The sequence below is a fragment of the Coregonus clupeaformis genome, chromosome 19 (genome assembly GCF_020615455.1).
Source record: "Coregonus clupeaformis isolate EN_2021a chromosome 19, ASM2061545v1, whole genome shotgun sequence".
NCBI lineage: Eukaryota > Metazoa > Chordata > Actinopteri > Salmoniformes > Salmonidae > Coregonus > Coregonus clupeaformis.
This window is the reverse complement of record NC_059210.1, coordinates 6,170,031-6,193,407: the sequence shown is the minus strand read 5'-3', so window position 1 is coordinate 6,193,407 and position 23,377 is coordinate 6,170,031. Positions and strand designations below refer to the sequence as shown.

Sequence of the window (23,377 nt, the reverse complement as noted above, 5' to 3'; positions counted from 1 at the left end):
CCATAAATCGGCTACGATAAAAGCCAATGAATGCTTGATCCGGTAATTTGTGATCCGGATGCTCAATATGGAGGGTATGACACAATTGCGGCGCTTCCGGAGGCTTGCAGAGGCCAAATCGAGCTCTCTACGGCGATGCCGTGCGCCTCCCAAATTTTTAAACAATGCGGAGGGCTCCATATACGCTATATATACAGCAGTATGTGGACACCCCTTCAAATTAGTGGATTCGGCTATTTCAGCCTCACCCGTTGCTGACAGGTGTATAAAATCGAGCACACAGCCATGCAATCTCCATAGACAAACACTGGCAGTAGAATGGCCTTAGTGAAGAGCTCAGTGACTTTCAAGTGGCACCGTCATAGGATGCCACCTTTCCAACAAGTCAGTTCGTCAAATTTCTGTCCTGCTAGAGGTGAGCGGGTCAACTGTATGTGCTGTTATTGTGAAGTGGAAACGTCTAGGAGTGACAAAGGCTAAGGCCACACAAGCTCACAGAACGGGACCGCCGAGTGCTAAAGCGCTTGGCGCGTAAAAAATATATTTCCTATACATTACCATGTAGTTTACCAATAAAATGGTCTGATGGTGATGTGGATATACTCGGAATACATATCCCAAAGGAAATAAATGATCTCACTTCAATAAATTATAATAGAAAGTTAGCAAAAATAGATAAGATCTTGCTACCATGGAAAGGTGGGTGCCTGTCAATTTGTGGAAAGATCACCCTGATTAACTCTTTAGTATTATCCCAGTTTACCTATTTGCTTATGGTCTTGCCTACGCCTAGCGAACAGTTTTTTAAATTATATGAGAAAAAAATATTCAATTTTATTTGGAATGGCAAGCCAGACAAAATTAAACGGGCCTATTTATATAATGAATATAAATTCGGAGGACAGAAATGATTAAATATTAAAGCATTAGACCTATCATTAAAAGCTTCAGTCATACAAAAGTTATACTTAAATCCAACTGGTTCTCTAGCAAATTAGTAAGATTGTCTCACCCCATGTTCAAGAATGGCCTTTTTCCCTTTATTCAGATTACAACCTCTCACTTTCAGTTATTTGAAAAGGAAATAATCTCCTAAATGTCACTATTTCTAAAACAAGCCATAGAAAGTTGGTTGCAATTTCAATTTAATCCTCCAGAAACTACAGAACAAATAATGCAACAAATATTGTGGTTAAACTCAAATATACTAATTGACCCAAAAAACTTTATTTTTTGACAAAATGTTTAAAAAAGGTATAATCTTTGTAAATGCTATCATCGGTAGGACTGGTGGAGTTATGTCGCACATGCAGCTAACAAAAACATATGGAAATGTCTGCTCTACACAAAATTACAACCAAATAATTGCAGCATTACCGCAAAAATGGAAGAGGAAAGTGGAAGGAGGAGAAAGTAAGGAACTTGTCTGTCGGCCTTGCATTAAAGAACATCATTGGTTAAGGAAAACTGTGATAAATAAAAAAGTATACCAGTTTCATTTAAGGACCAAAGGATTGACAGCCGTCCCATATAGATTGCAAAATAGTTGGGAAGAGATTTTTGACGTACCGATCCCATGGCATAGTGTTTATGAACTGATACGCAAAACGACACCGGATTCAAAACGTAGAATCTTTCAATTTGAATTATTATATAAAATTCTTGCTACCAATAGAACGTTATTTATATGGGGGATACAATCTTCCCAGCTCTGCAGATTTTGCTGCGAAGAGACAGAATCATTAGATCATTTGTTTTGGTACTGTCCATTTGTAGCTTGTTTTTGGACACAGGTCCAGGAATGGCTAAAGGATTGCAATATTTACCTGGAGCTAACCCTGCAGATAGCACTACTGGGTGATCTGAAAAGTCATAGTCAATCGATCAATAACATAATAATACTATTAGCAAAAATGTTTATTTTCAATTCACAATCTGTAGAAACAATGAGAATAGAAATGTTCAGAACTTTTGTAAGACATCAGAGTACAGTTGAAATATATATGGCAAATAGAAATCCTATATGGATGGTGTTAAAAGATAGATGGGAGGTATTGAATAGAGTTGAAGGATGGGACTAATAAACACTAACAACAAACAATAACAAGATACTGTAGGACTGTGCTGAAGGTCTCTATATAGGACTGTGCTGAAGGTCTCTATAGGACTGTGCTGAAGGTCTCTCTATAGGACTGTGCTGAAGGTCTCTCTATAAAACTGTGCTGAAGGTCTCTATAGAACTGTGCTGAAGGTCTCTATAGGACTGTGCTGAAATTCTCTCTACATGACTGTGCTGAAGATCTCTCTATAGGATTGTGCTGAAGGTCTCTATAGGACTGTGCTGAAGGTCTCTCTATAGGACTGTGCTGAATTTGAGATTTTTGGTTCCAACCGCCGTGTCTTTGTGAGACACAGTGTAGGTGAACGGATGATCTCCGCATGTGTAGTTTCCACCGTAAAGCATGGAGGAGGAGGTGTTATGGTGTGGGGTTGCTTTGCTGGTGACACTGTCTGTGATTTATTTAGAATTCAAGGCACACCTAACCAGCATGGCTACCACAGCATTCTGCAGCGATACACCATCCCATCTGGTTTGGGCTTAGTGGGACTATCATTTGTTTTTCAACAGGACAATGACCCAACACACCTCCAGGCTGTGTAAGGGCTATTTGACCAAGAAGGAGAGTGATGGAGTGCTGCATCAGATGACCTGGCCTCCACAATCCCCCATCCTCAACCCAATTGAGATGGTTTGGGATGAGTCGGACGGCAGAGTGAAGGAAAAGCAGCCAACAAGTGCCCAGCATATGTGGGAACTCCTTCAAGACTGTTGGAATTCCAGGTGAAGCTGGTTGAGAGAATGCCAAAAGTGTGCACAGCTGAAGTACCCAGGGTAACAGCACTGTATGGTGGAGCCTTGTTAAAGGGGAAGTACCTAGGGTAACAGCACTGTATGGTGGAGCCTTGTTAAAGGGGAAGTACCTAGGGTAACAGCACTGTATGGTGGAGCCTTGTTAAAGGGGAAGTACCTAGGGTAACATCACTGTATGGTGGAGCCTTGTTAAAGGGGAAGTACCTAGGGTAACAGCACTGTATGGTGGAGCCTTGTTAAGGGGAAGTACCTAGGGTAACAGCACTGTATGGTGGAGCCTTGTTAAAGGGGAAGTACCTAGGGTAACAGCACTGTATGATGGAGCCTTGTTAAAGGGGAAGTACCTAGGGTAACAGCACTGTATGATGGAGCCTTGTTAAAGGGGAAGTACCTAGGGTAACAGCACTGTATGGTGGAGCCTTGTTAAAGGGGAAGTACCTAGGGTTTTTCTGGATTTTTTTGTTGTTATTCTGTCTCTCACTGTTCAAATAAACCTACCATTAAAATTATAGACTGATCATTTCTTTGTCAGTGGGCAAACGTACAAAATCAGCAGGGGATCAAATACTTTTTTCCCTCACTGTATATATATATATATATATATATATACAGTGGGGAGAACAAGTATTTGATACACTGCCGATTTTGCAGGTTTTCCTACTTACAAAGCATGTAGAGGTCTGTAATTTTTATCATAGGTACACTTCAACTGTGAGAGACGGAATCTAAAACAAAAATCCAGAAAATCACATTGTATGATTTTTAAGTAATTAATTTGCATTTTATGGCATGACATAAGTATTTGATACATCAGAAAAGCAGAACTTAATATTTGGTACAGAAACCTTTGTTTGCAATTACAGAGATCATACGTTTCCTGTAGGTCTTGACCAGGTTTGCACACACTGCAGCAGGGATTTTGGCCCACTCCTCCATACAGACCTTCTCCAGATCCTTCAGGTTTCGGGGCTGTCGCTGGGCAATACGGACTTTCAGCTCCCTCCAAAGATTTTCTATTGGGTTCAGGTCTGGAGACTGGCTAGGCCACTCCAGGACCTTGAGATGCTTCTTACGGAGCCACTCCTTAGTTGCCCTGGCTGTGTATTTCGGGTCGTTGTCATGCTGGAAGACCCAGCCACGACCCATCTTCAATGCTCTTACTGAGGGAAGGAGGTTGTTGGCCAAGATCTCGCGATACATGGCCCCATCCATCCTCCCCTCAATACGGTGCAGTCGTCCTGTCCCCTTTGCAGAAAAGCATCCCCAAAGAATGATGTTTCCACCTCCATGCTTCACGGTTGGGATGGTGTTCTTGGGGTTGGACTCATCCTTCTTCTTCCTCCAAACACGGCGAGTGGAGTTTAGACCAAAAAAGCTCTAATTTTGTCTCATCAGACCACATGACCTTCTCCCATTCCTCCTCTGGATCATCCAGATGGTCATTGGCAAACTTCAGACGGGCCTGGACATGCGCTGGCTTGAGCAGGGGGACCTTGCGTGCGCTGCAGGATTTTAATCCATGACGGCGTAGTGTGTTACTAATGGTTTTCTTTGAGACTGTGGTCCCAGCTCTCTTCAGGTCATTGACCAGGTCCTGCCGTGTAGTTCTGGGCTGATCCCTCACCTTCCTCATGATAATTGATGCCCCACGAGGTGAGATCTTGCATGGAGCCCCAGACCGAGGGTGATTGACCGTCATCTTGAACTTCTTCCATTTTCTAATAATTGTGCCAACAGTTGTTGCCTTCTCACCAAGCTGCTTGCCTATTGTCATGTAGCCCATCCCAGCCTTGTGCAGGTCTACAATTTTATCCCTGATGTCCTTACACAGCTCTCTGGTCTTGGCCATTGTGGAGAGGTTGGAGTCTGTTTGATTGACTGTGTGGACAGGTGTCTTTTATACAGGTAAAGAGTTCAAACAGGTGCAGTTAATACAGGTAATGAGTGGAGAACAGGAGGGCTTCTTAAAGGAAAAACTAACAGGTCTGTGAGAGCCGGAATTCTTACTGGTTGGTAGGTGATCAAATACTTATGTCATGCAATAAAATGCAAATTAATTACTTAAAAATCATACAATGTGATTTTCTGGATTTTTGAATTACAGACCTCTACATGCTTTGTAAGTAGGAAAACCTGCAAAATCGGCAGTGTATCAAATACTTGTTCTCCCCACTGTACATATATTCAAAGGTATTTTGTCAAGGCTCAAACTTGACATCCCGAGGGGTTGGTGCTGATTGTATGGAGATTGTGACAGCTGGTTAAATGGCGTCCCTTGTGAAGGCGAGAACAGGATGTATGTCAGGAGAAGTGCAGTATTATCACAAGGAGAGTTATACTTGGAATATGGAGGAGGAATGGAGGGAAAAAGAGAGGCAGAGGAGGTCTAAGAGAGAGAGGGAGGAAGAGGGGGAGCTTGAGTCGGTTAAAAATGGCGGAAAAAAGGGAGAAGGTTTGTTAAAGAAGAATGGTAGGAAATGTAAGTAGGGTGAGTTGAAGACAGGAGGAGAAATGGAAGAGAATGAGGGTGAAGTATCGGAGGTGGTAGGTGTGAAGTACTCGTAGCCCGAGGCTAGCACGAGGAGTCTGTGACAGTAGGAGTGAAGGTTTTGGAAAAAGTGGACCCTTGCCTTTCGGCTGATCCATTTGTGGTTTCAGGATGGGTGAAAACAGAGTTGGATCCTGTGGAATCGGTGAGGGTAACCAGAAGTGGTCTAGTGATAATTGTTTGTGTTTCTGCTGGTCAGTGGGAGAAGGCGCTCCATGTTAAACGAATGGGGACAAGAAATGTGAACTGTTTTGCTCTCAAGAAAAGGGCGCCATTGAAAGGCGTGATTACTGGGGTAGCGGTAAATGTAAAAGCTGACCAACTGAAGGGGAAGATTCCCGGTGTTTGTGATGCTCGTCGTTTGGTGCGACGCAGACAGGGTGGCGAGAGTGGTGAAACAGAGGAGTCATTGTCTGTTCTTTTGAGTTTTGATGTTGAGTCTTTGCCCGACAAAGTGATGTTAGGATATATAAGTTATCCGGTACGAGCTAGTGTGCCATTACGTTGTTACAGGTGTCAACCTTATGGGCATGTGGCAGCAGTGTGTAGGTGGGAGGTTCTTAGGTGTGAGAAGTGTGCAGAAGGGCATGAGACAAAGGAATGTGCAGCATTGGGGAAAGTAGTGTGTGCTATTGTAGGGGTGGCCATGGGGCTGGGGATCAGAAATGTCCGGTGCGAGAAAGGCAGGTTGAGGTTTCCAGGGTTAGAGCAGAAGTTGTCATATGCTGAGGCAGTGAAGGAAGTAGAGGAAGATAGGTCAAGGGGGAGGGATCCTGAGAGGAGTGGTGGGAGGAGTAGATCTGTACCAGTACAGAGGGATAAACCAACAAGTCATATATGTTTCAGTAAGATTGGATTTTAGCCATTTATAGCAATGGTTATCAACTGTACTGCAGGGATGGAATATAAGTCGCAGAAAATAGATGTTGTGGTGGCAGCTGCAGAGAGGTATTTGGGTGTGCGAGACTTGACATCAGAAGAGTTACAGGGTGTGTTAAGTGGTGGCGTCCCATCCTTTCAGACTGTTGGCCAGAGGTAGGAATAAATAGATGTAAATTGTGGAGGATGGTAGTTATTATTATTATTATTATTATTATTATTATTTTTATTTTTTAAAGCAAAGTATAAGGGAGTTGTACTCCAGTCTAATAGGTGGCGGTAATACAACATTTATTGGATGCCAACCGCCGTTAAACCTCATTGAAGAAGAAGAAGAAGAAGAAGTGTTTTTGTCAAGTATATTCACATTGTTTTAAGCGCTCTTCACTTGCTACCATCCGATCTACCTAAGACTTTTATTTTGAAATTCGTTCAGTGTGAAAACGGGTGTTGTACTGTCATTGGCTAGATGAAACGGAAGTTGAACTGTGATCACTTCCTGTTTTCATATTTTTTTTGGTTAATGGTCTGTGGTGGTAGGCAACGGATTTGATTTTGATAAACCACTAAAATGTCTTCTAAACCCACTTGTCTAATTGTGGCCAGTGCAGCTGCACAAGGTAGGCGTTAACTACTGAATGCGTTTACATATTATTAACATTTCACTTTATCCACTTCTGTCGATATGAGCACCTCAAGCTGGCGCTGCTGACTGTAGGTGTATGTCATGTGACGGACACAATGCGTCTTCATATTTGAACTAACTTGATAGCTACTGTACCCATATTAGTCATGTTTTACAGTATCTTTTCTGTTTCAAAAAGGGCAATATTAATAATTTATAGCTGTGCTTATATCTTATCCCGGCTTGTTTGTTTGACACATAATCATTATCATATCGTACAATCATCACCATGAATGGCTTATCATGCTGCTGCTTTAGTGGCTAGCCTACTGTGTGTAAATTCTCTCTTCTCTCAACAGGAGTGTCTGCTCGGTCGTTCCATCAAGCCTTCTGTCTCTGCAGTTCGGTGTTCAACCTGCAGACGGCGACACCAGGGGTGAGACACACACGGAGACGCACACACCGAAAAAACACAGACCCACAAACAGACAAACACACACCGAAAAACACACACACACGATGTTGGTGTCTTTTTGTTATTTCCAGGGGAAGCCCATAGATTTTGTCGGGGTGGATGAAACCACAGCCAGATGGGTACAAGACTTCAGCCAAAAGTCTTTTGCAACCCCAGCCAAGTTGGAGTCAATAGATGGTAAGATCCATTTATGATTACACGCGGCAGGTAGCTTAATTGTTAAGAGCGTTGTGCCAGTAACCAAAAGGTCGCTGGTTCTAATCCCTGAGCCTTCTAGGTGAAACATCTGTCTGTGCCCTTGAGCAAGGCACTTAACCCTAATTGCTCCTGTAAGTCGCTCTGGATAAGAGCGTCTGCTAAATGACTAAAACTGTAAAAAAGTATGCAGCCTTTGTATACTTCTTAGCCTCATCCAAAATGTGTTAGTTGTTAGACAGTAATTCAGTGACTGTTAAGATCATTACAAATGGAAATAATCGGCATAATACTTTGCCGACGGTCACGTGATGATGTCATGACCGTCACTCTATTCCAGGTGCTCGGTACCAAGCTCTGCTGATTCCAGACTGTCCTGGGGCTCTCACTGACCTGGCGCACAGTGGCTCTCTGGCACGTATCCTCGCACACTTCACCTCACAGCAGAGTTAGTACCCTGTGCTCCATCCCCCTAGTCTCTAGTGTAGCTCTCTATAGGGCAGATCCCCCTAACCCAGATCAGGTCTATATTCAATCCGCTAAAGCCCAATACAAATGTAAAAGGTAATGTTCCTGTATTTATGGTAAACGCTGCATGTGTCGGCTGAAGAGGAAATTACCTTAACGTTTCTATCACAGTCTGCAACACTTCAGCCATCCAGATCTAACGGAGGCCTCAGCTAAATCTTGGGACTCAAAACGTTTAGAAACTAATATTGTCAAACGTTGTCGCGTGGTTTGTGAGACGTTGTTTTGCATGACACTACCATGTCTGTACCTACCAGAGCCGGTGTGCGCTGTGGGACAAGGTGTATCTGGTCTGTGCTGTGCCATAGTAGAGGGACAGAGGTGGATCTTCTCCGGCTACAGTCTCACAGGGGTTAGTGTCTCTTTAAGGGGGTAAATACCTCCCACATTCCAAATCCATAGAAGCCAATGATATACCCGATTAGCTTTAAAAGATATGGCTACTCGTTTTATACAACTTCCAGTCTCCCGGTTGTGTTATTTCCCAGCCGTCTGTGTTTGAGCTGGTGAGGAGCCCAGACTTTGCCAACCTGCCTCTGATCGTGGAGGACTTTGTCAAGGACAGCGGAGGATCATACACCGGTGAGTGTGGGAGATAACTAGTATTGTTGTTCCAGGAGGTCAACATTACAGCACGGTGGTGTTGTTGTTTCAGGAGATCTACATTGCAGAGGAGTTGCTCAAATGATCAATAAGTAGGGTTGCATAATTCCGGTAACTTTCCAAAAAATCAGTCCCAGAATCAGGATGGAATAAGCAATAACATCCAGAATACCACAACCAGGATTTCTGGAAAACCTGTTTTTTGGTGGGGAAAGTTAGTGGAATTTTGCGACCCTATCAGTAAATCATATTGATTGGTTTCCTGCCATGTTCAACACTCCTTCAGAATGTACAGAGATCTGATTGGTCTCAGGTCTCTACACATGAGGAAGTAGTGTTGAACACCGCAGGAAGCCAGGAACCCAATCAATATGACTCTGATGTGGATGTTAGTGTTGTGTGTAACCTGACGTATTTTCATATCGCTGTTCTTTTCCAGCTAGTCAGGAGGATGCCGTGCATGTAGTGATCGACAGACACCTGGTGACCGGACAGAACATACAGTCTACGTCAGTCGCTGTCAATAACCTCATCATGCTCTGTAATGGAAAGTAACATGTCTTCTGTTCTGCTACGTAGGGACCAAGCTAACAAGCCTTGGCCGGGATTCAATCCGATCTGCTACGTAGGGACCAAGCTAACAAGCCTTGGCCGGGATTCAATCCGATCGTGCTTTGTCGGCTATGTGCCACTTAAAGGTAATCTGCCATTGAATCAACATATGCAGCATTTACCATGAATGTGCGGGAACATTGCCTTTAAAGAGCAACTGCCTTTTTAAAAAGCAACAAATCCATTTGAAAACTGCCAATTTGGTATTGATATGAGTTAGAAACAGTTGTTCTAGTGTCAACATTTAATACAAAGTGTAAATAGGATAATTCTGGTCATAAAGTCAGTCATCTAAAACAGAGTTTGGAACATCCGTGCGTCACTACGGGTAAATGAAGGTTGGGGTTTTGATTTGACAATGTCCTTTTGCCCGCTAACATGGGGTGAACAGCTGCAGTGATTGCTCTCTATCCAATAGCATAGACAAGTGAGACAGACCTGCTCAGCAGCGTCGACTTTGTTTACATAAGACAACAAGTCACGCATTTCTTTACTTGAGAAATACTGCACCAAACACCTTAGATGTAAAATTACACAACTAAAACATCCTTGGCAAAAACGTCTACATTTATTACAGATGGATTGAGTTATCTTAGATTCATTCTGGGGATTTTGAGGAAGTGAAAATTGGCTGTCGCGTCTACAGTGTCTCATGGGGGACAAACATAATTAACCAAACACGGAATCGGTCAGGAAACACACCTGCAAGACTGAAATGTGGTTTTTCTAATGAGCAACAGAAAAACACTGGCCAATCTGCGTGTTCCATGGCTCTTTAAAAGGTGCATTGCCCACAAAGCGCGATCGGATTTAAATCCCAGCCTTATTTTGACATGAACGGGATATGATCGATATCATTTAGCAGACACGGCTCATACAATACAGTAAGAAAACGGAACCTTTCAAATACAGAAGCAAAACCTCAAAGTAGACTTCCTTTACATTTAGTTATATGAAGGACAAATATAAAGGGTCTGGGTAAAAAGGGATTTAGTAATATATTTGATCATGACGTTTAGTTGGGCCTTGAGGACATGCTGTACGTGTGACTCCTGTTTTATGTATTGTACACCAGGGTTGGGTCAATTCCATTTCCATTCAGAAAGTAAGTCAACCAAATTACAATTAGATTCCAATTTTTCCTTATAATAATATAAATTATATGCCATTTAGCAGACGCTTTTATCCAAAGCGACTTACAGTCGTGCGTGCATACATTTTTACGTATGGGTTGTCCCGGGGATCGAACCCACTACCCTGGCGTTACAAGCGCCGTGCTCTACCAATTGAGCTACAAAGCATTGAAGAGAATTGGAATTTCAGTTCACTTCCTGAATTGACTGGAATTTAAATGGAATTGACCCCAGCCCTGCAGTACAGTAGCTGTTTCTAGTACTTCTAGATCGGCTACCACATGTCAAACCTAATCAAGCAGCAACCAGTGAAGGTATTAGAAAAAGTAGCACTGTATCTATGTAGGACTTCAATTTCTATTGTCGATTACATTTTTATATTAAAAAAACAACACTGAACAATGTACCTTTTTTATTTCATGTCAAATGTCTTCTAAAGAAACATAACACATTCCTGCAGTGGGCAGCAGACTAATGTCTGATTTATAACGGTCACCCTGACAAACATGCCTGGTCCTGGACTAAAAATCTATTTTCAATTGAGATTCAGGACTAGGCTTCATCTCTGTCCGGGAAACCAGACCTTAAAAATGATATTATGTATTATTCTATCTTACCATTTCATATCAGTATTTCCATTTAAAAACATGAACACCTTCTGTGTGCCACATCCCATAATAACCCTGTTATAAGCCCCAGTTGAAAGCTGCTTTGATGGATGATTAACTAACTCTTGCCAAGTTGGCAGCTTCAAGTTCCTTAGTTCAGTCACATTTACTCTGTATACACAACTTGGCCTCCGTCTCCTACAATCAACCGATGATCACCCTGGTCTTCATGAGATAAGAGACGTCGTTCATTCCAGGTAGTCAAAGAAATAACAGTGTAATCCTCATGCTAGTTGGTGCTCAGCAAATATTACCATGGACTGTACATTTGCAGATATTTTAGCGGTTGATTAATTTGCTAAAGAAAGGAGCTTGAGTGTCTTTCTCATAGAAGATCGTAGAAATAGTCCAATCCCTGACCCAGTTCCCACATGGATATTCCTGTACCCAACTCAGTGGCTAAGGAGATTCGTTGATGGAGAGACTAGAGAAGAGAGGGAGAGATGCAGAGAAGAAGGCAATACATGATAAGGATCTGTGTTTCTGGAGAAGAAGGCAATACGTGATAAGGATCTGTGTTTCTGGAGAAGAAGGCAATACGTGATAAGGATCTGTGTTTCTGGAGAAGAGGGCAATACATGATAAGGATCTGTGTTTCTGGAGAAGAAGGCAATACGTGATAAGGATCTGTGTTTCTGGAGAAGAGGGCAATACATGATAAGGATCTGTGTTTCTGGAGAAGAAGGCAATACGTGATAAGGATCTGTGTTTCTGGAGAAGAGGGCAATATGTGATAAGGATCTGTGTTTCTGGAGAAGAGGGCAATACATGATAAGGATCTGTGTTTCTGGAGAAGAGGGCAATACATGATAAGGATCTGTGTTTCTGGAGAAGAGGGCAATACGTGATAAGGATCTGTGTTTCTGGAGAAGAGGGCAATACGTGATAAGGATCTGTGTTTCTGGAGAAGAGGGCAATACATGATAAGGATCTGTGTTTCTGGAGAAGAAGGCAATACGTGATAAGGATCTGTGTTTCTGGAGAAGAGGGCAATATGTGATAAGGATCTGTGTTTCTGGAGAAGAGGGCAATACATGATAAGGATCTGTGTTTCTGGAGAAGAGGGCAATACATGATAAGGATCTGTGTTTCTGGAGAAGAAGGCAATACATGATAAGGATCTGTGTTTCTGGAGAAGAGGGCAATACGTGATAAGGATCTGTGTTTCTGGAGAAGAGGGCAATACGTGATAAGGATCTGTGTTTCTGGAGAAGAGGGCAATACGCGATAAGGATCTGTGTTTCTGGAGAAGAGGGCAATACGTGATAAGGATCTGTGTTTCTGGAGAAGAGGGCAATACATGATAAGGATCTGTGTTTCTGGAGAAGAAGGCAATACATGATAAGGATCTGTGTTTCTGGAGAAGAGGGCAATACATGATAAGGATCTGTGTTTCTGGAAAATGTTTGATCATTAATCAACTTAACTTAAACCTGGTGTGCCATGATACTCTATACGTGTGTATTTATTTGGTTATTTTGAGAATCATCTGCAGATGTATATGGTGTCTGATGTATTCTGTACATCAAATGGAGGTCAAAAGGTCATACCTTCAGTGTTGGGTAATAGACCACATGCTTGACTCCATTGCTCCTAGAATGTGGAACATAAAATCAAGTGAGTTATTGTGGTGTGATGATACTGGCAAGATATCAGACAAGACAAGCCCCATTTCTTCACAAAAACTGTAAATAAAAGGAGACCTGAATGGAAACTGCACTTCATATAATCTGGGAATGATGGTTCTTTGAGTTGTCATAATATGAAGCTGAAGTAGACTAACTGTACCTCTTGTAACTGAAGTAGTGCTCCTCAGCCTGGTCATCCCATAGTAGTCTGGGCTTCAGCTCCTTCAAGAGCTCTATGAACCTTTACAGGGAAGAGAAGAAAGGAAGGGGGATAAGGTCTGGGGAAAGGAGTATAAATCTAAACTATTTGCCTGTTGAATATTATATGGAGTAACTCGTGTTATTGCTGGGTAATACGTAGTCTAGGCTTCAGCTCCTTCAATAGCTCAATTAACCTTTACAGGAAATACCAGAAAGAGAGAGAGAGAGGGGGGTGAAGGGGGACTGGAGGTGACAGAAAGAGAGAGAGAGAGAGAGGTAAAGGTGGACTGGAAGTGACAGAAAGAGAGAGAGAGAGAGAGAGAGGTAAAGGGGGACTGGAGGTGACAGAAAGAGAGAGAGATGGGGGACTGGAGGTGACAGAAAGAGAGAGAGAGAGAGAGGTGAAGGGGGACTGGAGGTGACAGAAAGAGAGAGAGATGGGGGACTGGAGGTGACAGAAAGAGAGAGAGAGAGGTGAAGGGGGACTGGAGGTGACAGAAAGAGAGAGAGAGAGAGGTGAAGGGGGACTGGAGGTGACAGAAAGAGAGAGAGAGAGGTGAAGGGGGACTGGAGGTGACAGAAAGAGAGAGGCCATTTCTGTCCCATAAAATAACCTGGCAGTTTCTGTACCGTCATCTGTATAGATTACTGCTACTAGAGAACGACTACCCGTATTAAGTATTATTAGGAGTATCCTACCTGCCCCCCAGCAGTGGTTCAGCTCCGTGGGTGGAGAAGTCCTGTCCATACAGGTTCAGTCCCAGCAGTATCTTGTGTCTCCATTGGGTGTTGGGGGACAACTCTAGAACACATTCTCTGACCCAGGGTAGAGGGGAGCTGGGGCCCGGTCTAGGAGGTAGCAGAGAACCTGACTTACTACTGATATACTAACAACATAGGAGTGGCCTATAACATCTGTCAAATGTTCAGTGATGGTCATTTTACAAATATAATATTTTTAATAAAAGGATATGATTGTTTCAGTGAGAAGGAAATCTTACCGTCCAGAGGAGAAGTCGTAGGTCATTAGACTGAATCCGTCCACAACGGGAGCTAACTGCTCAAACTCCTCTCTCCCGAACATCCCCGGCTGGCCTGAACTGATCACAACAGAAAGATGAACCTCCTCCCTGCCGTTATTACATGGATCAGTTAGATCAAAGACATGGTACGAATGGTATTGCAGGGATTTTCCTGCCATTGAAATCCTTGGGCGGGCAGCCTAAGCATTCTTCCGGGATGCTTAAGTCAAAACATTGTAATGTATTTTCAGGATGGAAAAACACTTTCAGTGTAAATTAAAAACGACTAAAACCAGATATAAAGTATGTAGGAAAGATAACGGGGAATTTCTGATGAATTAACCTCATACCCGTTGATGACCTGTTAAACTGCCACTATCGAATGTTCTGGTTAAAGTTTGATGCCAGATTGGATTCAAGGACACACTGATAATGTATCTGTGACTCTGTGATTCTGGAGCAGCTGATTTCATCTTCGGTACCATTAGCCCAGTGTCACTACGCCTTGTTTAGAGTTCCTACAGGATTTAGTGACATTGTTGACAGAACAGTTGTTCCTGATAGTGGTTATAAAGTCCTTCTCTAGGCCTGTTACACATTCTTCTACGCTCCAACGCTGGAGGTTGTCTCCCTGTTGCAACGGATTGATTTTTGATTTACTTTATCAATGACTGCTCACCTTTTTCCCTTAACAGACCTATAGATTTTTTAATAATATAATATTTGAGAACTATAATATAATCTTTGAGAACTAACAATCATCCAAATAAAAGCTAGACATTCAAGGAGAATTGAAAATTACAAAAACAATGAATTTAACAGTATTGATTGTATTATGTTTGAGGAAAAGAACACAGCTTTAGCCATGGCATAATGCATAGAATTGCAGGAAATTAGCTTTAAATCTGCAACGTTTTCTCCCAGCTCCATGGAGACATCTGTAGAATTGCAGGAAATTGTATTAAAAATACAAAATACATGTATCTACACCGCCAAGGTCTCTAAAATGTTCTACAAAATTCAGCCGGGCTGTGTTTTAATGATCTGATAAAATAGTAAATCAATCATGTTGTGATATTTCTGTGACGTCTGTATCACCTACCTTGGTGTGACGGCTGGCGGAATGACCAGTACACAGTCCAGTTTCTTCTCCTTAAGAGCCTCACAGATGTGTGTCACCATGTGGACCAGCTCCCTGAATGGAATAGTGTTTACAGTAAATACAAACTACGGTTCAAAAAGTGTCTTCAGAGGGGTTCTTACCATGGCTAAGACAGGTTCAGAGGGGTTCTTACCATGGCTAAGACAGGTTCAGAGGGGTTCTTACCATGGCTAAGACAGGTTCAGAGGGGTTCTTACCATGGCTAAGACAGGTTCAGAGGGGTTCTTACCATGGCTAAGACAGGTTCAGAGGGGTTCTTACCATGGCTAAGACAGGTTCAGAGGGGTTCTTACCATGGCTAAGACAGGTTCAGAGGGGTTCTTACCATGGCTAAGACAGGTTCAGAGGGGTTCTTACCATGGCTAAGACAGGTTCAGAGGGGTTCTTAACATGGCCAAGACAGGTTCAGAGGGGTTCTTACCATGGCTAAGACAGGTTCAGAGGAATTCTTACCATGGCTAAGACAGGTTCAGAGGGGTTCTTAACATGGCTAAGACAGGTAATGGTATCACGTCGTACTGGGTTACTCACTGTCTCTTGTTCCCTCCTAACTGACTCCACAGCTCCAGTGTATAGCCATCAAAGCCTTCTGTCTGCAAAGGCAGAACACAATGAGCATAATGAGCATTTCCATTTGACATGTTAGTCGTTTAGGAAACACTCCTATGAAATAAACAGCGGAAGTCAACGTCTGCAACAAACAGTCACTTTGGGGCATCCTACTGTATATGATCATATTTACCGTTAGAAAAACACACAACACATTCAGCTTTTTGGCGGTTGGTAAATTGTTTTCAATCTCACTTGCCAACTGATGTTATATAAATGTACTATACTGCATTACTATTAGTATTATATCGTGAAATCAACTCCTTAAGTTTTTTTTAAATTGTTTTTTTATTTTACCTTTATTTAACTAGGCAAGTCAGTTAAGAACAAATTCTTATTTACAATGACGGCCTACACCGGCCAAACCCGGACGACGCTGGGCCAATTGTGCGCCGCCCTATGGGACTCCCGATCACGGCTGGTTGTGATACAGCCTGGAATCGAACCAGGGGGTCTGTAGTGACGCCTCAAGCACTGACATGCAGTGCCTTAGACCACTGCGCCACTCGGGAGCCCACATGGACAGACCTGGTGCCCCAGAGACCAGGGTTTGATCCCCGTCTCCTCCTTTCCCATTTTGTCTCCCTCCAAGCTGTTTCTTTTCTGTTTAATTTTTTATTTAACCTTTATTTAACCAGGTAAGCCAGTTGAGAACAAGTTCTCATTTACAACTGCGACCTGGCCAAGATAAAGCAAAGCAGTGCGATAAAACCAACAACACAGAGTTACATATGGGGTAAAACAAAACGTACAGTCAAAAATACAACAGAAAATCTATATACAGTGTGTGCAAATGTAGCAAGTTATGGAGGTAAGGCAATAAATAGGCTATAGTGCAAAATAATTACAATTAGTATTAACACTGGAATGATAGATGTGCAAGAGATGATGTGCAAATAGAGATACTGGGGTGCAAATGAGCAAAATAAATAACAATATGGGGATGAGGTAGTTGGGTGGGCTAATTTCAGAAAGGCTGTGTACAGGTGCAGTGATCGGTAAGGTGCTCTGACAACTGATGCTTAAAGTTAGTGAGGGAGATAAGAGTCTCCAGCTTCAGAGATTTTTGCAGTTCGTTCCAGTCATTGGCAGCAGAGAACTGGAAGGAATGGCAGCCAAAGGAGGTGTTGGCTTTGGGGATGACCAGCGAGATATACCTGCTGGAGCGCATACTACGGGTGGGTGTTGCTATGGTGACCAATGAGCTAAGATAAGGCGGGGATTTGCCTAGCAGTGATTTATAGATGGCCTGGAGCCAGTGGGTTTGGTGACGAATATGTAGTGAGGACCAGCCAACAAGAGCGTACAGGTCACAGTGGTGGGTAGTATATGGGGCTTTGGTGACAAAACGGATGGCACTGTGATAGACTACATCCAATTTGCTGAGTAGGGTGTTGGAGGCTATTTTGTAAATGACATCGCCGAAGTCAAGGATCGGTAGGATAGTCAGTTTTACGAGGGCATGTTTGGCAGCATGAGTGAAGGAGGCTTTGTTGCGAAATAGGAAGCCGATTCTAGATTTAACTTTGGATTGGAGATGCTTAATGTGAGTCTGGAAGGAGAGTTTACAGTCTAACCAGACACCTAGGTATTTGTAGTTGTCCTCATACTCTAGGTCAGACCCGTCGAGAGTAGTGATTCTAGTCGGGTGGGCGGGTGCCAGCAGCGTTCGATTGAAGAGCATGCATTTAGTTTTACTAGTGTTTAAGAGCAGTTGGAGGCTACTGAAGGAGTGTTGTATGGCATTGAAGCTCGTTTGGAGGTTTGTTAACACAGTGTCCAATGAAGGGCCAGATGTATACAAAATGGTTTCGTCTGCGTAGAGGTGGATCTGAGAGTCACCAGCAGCAAGAGCGACATCATTGATATACACAGAGAAAAGAGTCGGCCCAAGAATTGAACCCTGTGGCACCCCCATAGAGACTGCCAGAGGTCCAGACAACAGGCCCTCCGATTTGACACATTGAACTCTATCTGAGAAGTAGTTGGTGAACCAGGTGAGGCAGTCATTTGAGAAACCAAGGCTATTTAGTCTGCCAATAACATTTACATTTAAGTCATTTAGCAGACGCTCTTATCCAGAGCGACTTACAGTTAGTGAGTGCATACATCATTTTTTATATTTTTGTATTTTTTTTTTATATATTTTTTTCATACTGGCCCCCCGTGGGAGTCAAACCCACATCCCTGCCGGCCATTCCCTCCCCTACCCTGGACGACGCTGGGCCAATTGTGCGCCGCCCCATGGGTCTCCCGGTCGCGGCCGGCTACGACAGAGCCTGGATTCGAACCATGATCTCTAGTGGCACAGCTAGCACTGCCTTAGACCACTGCGCCACTCAGGAGGTCAATAAGAATGCTGTGGTTGACAGAGTCGAAAGCCTTGGCCAGGTCGATGAAGACGGCTGCACAGTACTGTCTATTATCGATCGCGGTCATATAATATCGTTTAGGACCTTGAGCGTGGCTGAGGTGCACCCATGACCAGCTCGGAAACCGGATTGCATAGCGGAGAAGGTACGGTGGGATTCGAAATGGTCGGTGATCTGTTTGTTAACTTGGCTTTCAAAAACTTTTGAAAGGCAGCGCAGGATGGATATAGGTCTGTAACAGTTTGGATCTAGAGTGTCACCCCCTTTGAAGAGGGGGATGACCGCGGCAGCTTTCCAATCTCTGGGGATCTCAGACGTTACGAAAGAGAGGTTGCGACAATTTCGGCGGCTAATTTTAGAAAGAAAGGGTCCAGATTGTCTAGCCCAGCTGATTTGTAGGGGTCCAGATTTTTCAGCTCTTTCAGAACATCAGCTGTCTGAATTTGTGTGAAGGAGAAGCGGGGGGGGGCATGGGCAAGTTGCAGCGGAGGGTGCAGAGCTGGTGGCCGGGGTAGTGGTAGCCAGGTGGAAAGCATGGCCAGCCGTAGCAAAATGCTTGTTGAAATTCTCGATTATTGTAGATTTATCAGTGGTGACAGTGTTTCCTAGCCTCAGTGCAGTGGGCAGCTGGGAGGAGGTGCTCTTATTCACCATGGACTTTACAGTGTCCCAAAATGTCTGAATAAAGCAAAAATGCCCCTCCTTACCTTAGCTACGTCCACCATCTCAGTCCCCAGCTCCTCGATCTCATCCTCACTGCCAAGAACACTCATGTAGTCCTGGTACGACCAGCCGTCAAATAACAGGCGAGGAACTGAGCGGAAGAGAAGAGAAGAACAAGATCATGTGCCCTGTGTTTGGGAATCATGTGAAATAGAGCAAGATTCTATCCTGTATTTTAAGCCTCGTCCAGAAATGAGAATTACACCAAAAATGAAAGCAGTTGTCTGAGTACAGTGCTGGACCATCTGACATAAAAAGACAAGGGGACAGTTTGATGAAAAATATTGAAGTAAACGTTCAAATCCAGACATGTCACATGATTACCAAACACCGGGCCCTATTTTAGGACTAGAGAGCAGGAGAGTTTGACCAGAAGGAGAGTTTGATCAGAAGGAGAGTTTGACCAGAAGGAGAGTTTGATCAGAAGGAGAGTTTGACCAGAAGGAGAGTTTGATCAGAAGGAGAGTTTGACCAGAAGGAGAGTTTGACCAGAAGGAGAGTTTGACCAGAAGGAGAGTTTGACCAGAAGGAGAGTTTGACCAGAAGGAGAGTTTGACCAGAAGGAGAGTTTGACCAGAAGGAGAGTTTGACCAGAAGGAGAGTTTGACCAGAAGGAGAGTTTGATCAGAAGGAGAGTTTGACCAGAAGGAGAGTTTGATCAGAAGGAGAGTTTGACCAGAAGGAGAGTTTGACCAGAAGGAGAGTTTGACCAGAAGGAGAGTTTGATCAGAAGGAGAGTTTGATCAGAAGGAGAGTTTGACCAGAAGGAGAGTTTGACCAGAAGGAGAGTTTGACCAGAAGGAGAGTGATCATTGGAGCTGCAGGTGACTGAATGATACCGTAGTGAGGTCATCTGGGAATATACTTAAAGTAAAAAAAGCTGAGTTTAACATACACTTACGCATTTTGATTTTTTTGTTTGCCTTCCGCACAGCTTTTACCCAACCTACAAAAGAAGGAGAGAGTTTTTATCTTTGAAAGACACAACTTTCTATATTTTCTCTATATTTCACATCTACTCCCTTAGTAAATGTACATATTTCTTAGGCATCACAACATTGTCTGACATTATTCCTGTTAGTCTATGGCAGATTGGGTCATGATCATGAAGACCGGTGATATGGAAGCTCTCTGGTCCCCTTACCTGGGTCATGGTCATGAAAACCGGTGATATGGAAGCTCTCTGGTCCCCTTACCTGGGTCATGAAGACCGGTGATATGGAAGCTCTCTGGTCCCCTTACCTGGGTCATGGTCATGAAGACCGGTGATATGGAAGCTCTCTGGTCCCCTTACCTGGGTCATGGTCATGTAGACCGGTGATATGGAAGCTCTCTGGTCCCCTTACCTGGGTCATGGTCATGTAGACCGGTGATATGGAAGCTCTCTGGTCCCCTTACCTGGGTCATGGTCATGAAGACCCGGTGATATGGAAGCTCTCTGGTCCCCTTACCTGGGTCATGGTCATGAAGACCGGTGATATGGAAGCTCTCTGGTCCCCTTACCTGGGTCATGGTCATGTAGACCGGTGATATGGAAGCTCTCTGGTCCCCTTACCTGGGTCATGGTCATGAAGACCGGTGATATGGAAGCTCTCTGGTCCCCTTACCTGGGTCATGGTCATGAAGACCGGTGATATGGAAGCTCTCTGGTCCCCTTACCTGGGTCATGGTCATGAAGGCCGGTGATATGGAAGCTCTCTGGTCCCCTTACCTGGGTCATGGTCATGAAGACCGGTGATATGGAAGCTCTCTGGTCCCCTTACCTGGGTCATGGTCATGAAGACCGGTGATATGGAAGCTCTCTGGTCCCCTTACCTGGGTCATGATCATGTAGACCGGTGATATGGAAGCTCTCTGGTCCCCTTACCTGGGTCATGGTCATGAAGACCGGTGATATGGAAGCTCTCTGGTCCTCTCCGTCTCAGCTGTAGCCACACTGGAGACACAGAGGTCAGCTTGGAACCAAACACCTTGGCAACATCGTAACCATGGGAGTTCCACTGGAGGATGGGAAAAGAAAGCGAAGAGAGAGAAAGTGAGAGAGAGAAAGAAGAGAGAGAGAGCATGAGAGAGAGAGAGAGCATGAGAGAGAGAGAGCATGAGAGCATGAGAGAGAGAGAGAGAGAGAGAAAGTGAGAGAGAAAGTGAGAGAGAGAAAGTGAGAGGTTATATGAAGAATTGATTCAGAAAGTATTCAAGGAGCCTATTGATGAGATATAGCTTTTACACAACAGTAGTAACATAATAGTTCCACTATTAAAACACACAGACATTTAAACAGTAAAAGCAGAGTGATCAGAATCAACCAGATATACACATTGGTACCTGCAGGTAGTCTGGGTACCAGTCTGTACTGAGTTATCATGCTCCTCCTTGCCATGCTAAACATGGAGTACAAGGAGTACAAGGTTCTGGATTAAAGGCTAATCTGCAGGCAAAAATGGACAACATTTCTGTAGAGGACCAAGTTTAACTGTTGTTCAAAGGTGATCGCAGCGTTCAGTCTGGTTAAACCGGGCTACAAACCAACACACCAACCTGCTTTTACGGACTTAAACAGCGCCTGACAATAGACTAAAATAGGTGTCGGTACTCATTATTGTGTGCCGGTACTGTTTATATTTAGGGTCGAGGAACTATGCAATACTTTTAAGCCAATCGTTTTTATAAGAGGTGCAGGAACTCAAGCAGTATAACTTTTGTGTTGCCGGATCTCAGCTCCCATGAGAGCTCGTGCCCAAATCAAGCACTGCACTTACAGGAGTTATATATCCCAGCACGGGCCCTTGGAACGTGTGTTTAGTCACAGCCCGTTGGCAGTATCTCCTCTCCTCCTTTACGATGTCCTTCCACTGAGGGTCAACAACAACAAGACCTCGCTCCAGCACCGACTGCTCCGCCTGGGACGTCTGATATAACAACAATAATACACAAAACACAAGATAAAACGATCTGCGTGTGTAGTTGTAAAAACCAGACCAACTGTAGTCTCCAGGGTTGGGGTCCATTCCAATTTGAAGGCTGTCAATTCAGGAAGTAAACTGAAATTCCAATTCAAAATCATTGGAAAAAAGGGCATCTATTTTCAATGGTTTCCTCAATAACCTGAAAAAGGCAGAAAATGTATTTCTAAAAGTTGTTCAATTTCTTGGATTTTAACTTCAAAATCACCTTCCTGAATTGACCCCCAACCCTGGTAGTCTTGGAGGAAGACACGGCAATAGTGGGAACTGGGATGAGACTAGCTGAACAAACAGTGACAATTTATATCATTCATTCATTGTGGTCTATGTCCCTTCTACAATACTGGTCATTTACTGAAATCAGAACTGGGTAGAAGGGGAATACAAAGTCCACACTTTCCCCACACACATGGGCTGAGCCCTAGCTAAGGACATTTAACTCCAGTGTCCATAATATGCGTAGCTAATTGAGGCCATTCCAGGATGGAAAAGAGTGATTCCACCACTCATCCTCATCATAAAATCACCACTATCCTCCTCTTCCTCACCTCTGGCTCTTGTGTTTTGGAGTCCTTCTTCTTGGCATCAGTCCTGGACAGCGTAGCACTAACATCGCTGACCAACAGGGCAGACAGGATGGTGTGTAGCACAAGGATGAACGTCGCTTCTGCTCTCATCTTCTCCTCTGAGTCAAGCTACACAGAGACAGGGAATGATACCAATTGCTGCTACTGCAGTTGGCTGCACCAACACGAAATGAAAAACGGATTTCTAGCTAACTTATCCAATCAGATAATTACAAGTTCTAGCTAGTGTGATACAGGAAACTGTGTCGGAAGCTTTGTGAGTTCCGGCCAAAATCACGCTGCCTGGCTAGAGTTACGGTGTTATTGTTATCGAGTCAGCTAGACACCCAAAGATGCATGGTGCCCACTGCCAATTCAACATTTTTATATGAATTATAACCAGTGAGAAATCACGAATATACTAGCAATCTCACTCAACTCTACCCATGCAGTTAGTTGCAGGTCCTTGTGTCAGTGTGAACCATAGAGAATGATAGAGAACTCTAGTGGCCAAAAGGCGATGTCAACAGGTATTCTCATGGGCAGCGCCATTCTTCTTCTTCTGACGGTTTTATGGCGGACTACAACCCGAAAATGTGTATTGCCGCCACCAACTGGACGGGTTGAAACCAAAACGAGGTCAAAAAAGAAAATCCATAGGTGACATGGAAACTAACTTAATCCACCCAAATAAATATAGTACATTAACAAAACTCCCACTTCTTCCTTCTTTCAAATCTCCATATCTCCCTTCTCAGACTCTAGGGCCTGAGACGGTGGTACGGCTTGTGACAATATTCCATGTAACTCCTTCGCAGAGAAATCTTTCAGCCCCAGGAACCTCTCCGCCGCTTCCACAATGATCTATATCTTCCTGGACCTGCAGCCTGCAGTGAAGGCCTATCCACCACCATGGACTCTTCAGGAGCACCATTCAAACCCTCAACCCTTTTAACAGCTGCTGCATATGAAATGCTCTGGACAGCCCTGACT

General features: G+C 43.7%; 2 protein-coding genes across 2 annotated transcripts; one reads left to right on the top strand and one right to left on the bottom strand.

Annotated features, from left to right (window-relative positions):
• The first annotated feature begins 6,789 nt into the window (after positions 1 to 6,789).
• Positions 6,790 to 10,869, top strand: gatd1 (glutamine amidotransferase class 1 domain containing 1). The gene is made up of 7 exons (XM_041836766.2): positions 6,790 to 6,919; positions 7,284 to 7,360; positions 7,471 to 7,576; positions 7,935 to 8,042; positions 8,380 to 8,474; positions 8,611 to 8,704; positions 9,165 to 10,869. The coding sequence occupies exons 1-7, from the start codon at positions 6,871 to 6,873 to the stop codon at positions 9,278 to 9,280; spliced, it is 645 nt and encodes a 214-aa protein (XP_041692700.2). The 5' UTR covers positions 6,790 to 6,870; the 3' UTR covers positions 9,281 to 10,869.
• Positions 10,868 to 22,881, bottom strand: chid1 (chitinase domain containing 1). Its single transcript, XM_041836764.2, has 12 exons — positions 22,367 to 22,881; positions 21,615 to 21,764; positions 20,723 to 20,855; positions 19,757 to 19,801; positions 18,840 to 18,946; positions 15,683 to 15,744; positions 15,092 to 15,184; positions 13,969 to 14,067; positions 13,667 to 13,816; positions 12,927 to 13,007; positions 12,689 to 12,731; positions 10,868 to 11,562 (listed from the first exon to the last, which is right to left on the bottom strand). The coding sequence occupies exons 1-12, from the start codon at positions 22,493 to 22,495 to the stop codon at positions 11,464 to 11,466; spliced, it is 1,191 nt and encodes a 396-aa protein (XP_041692698.2). The 5' UTR covers positions 22,496 to 22,881; the 3' UTR covers positions 10,868 to 11,463.
• Positions 22,882 to 23,377: the final 496 nt, after the last annotated feature.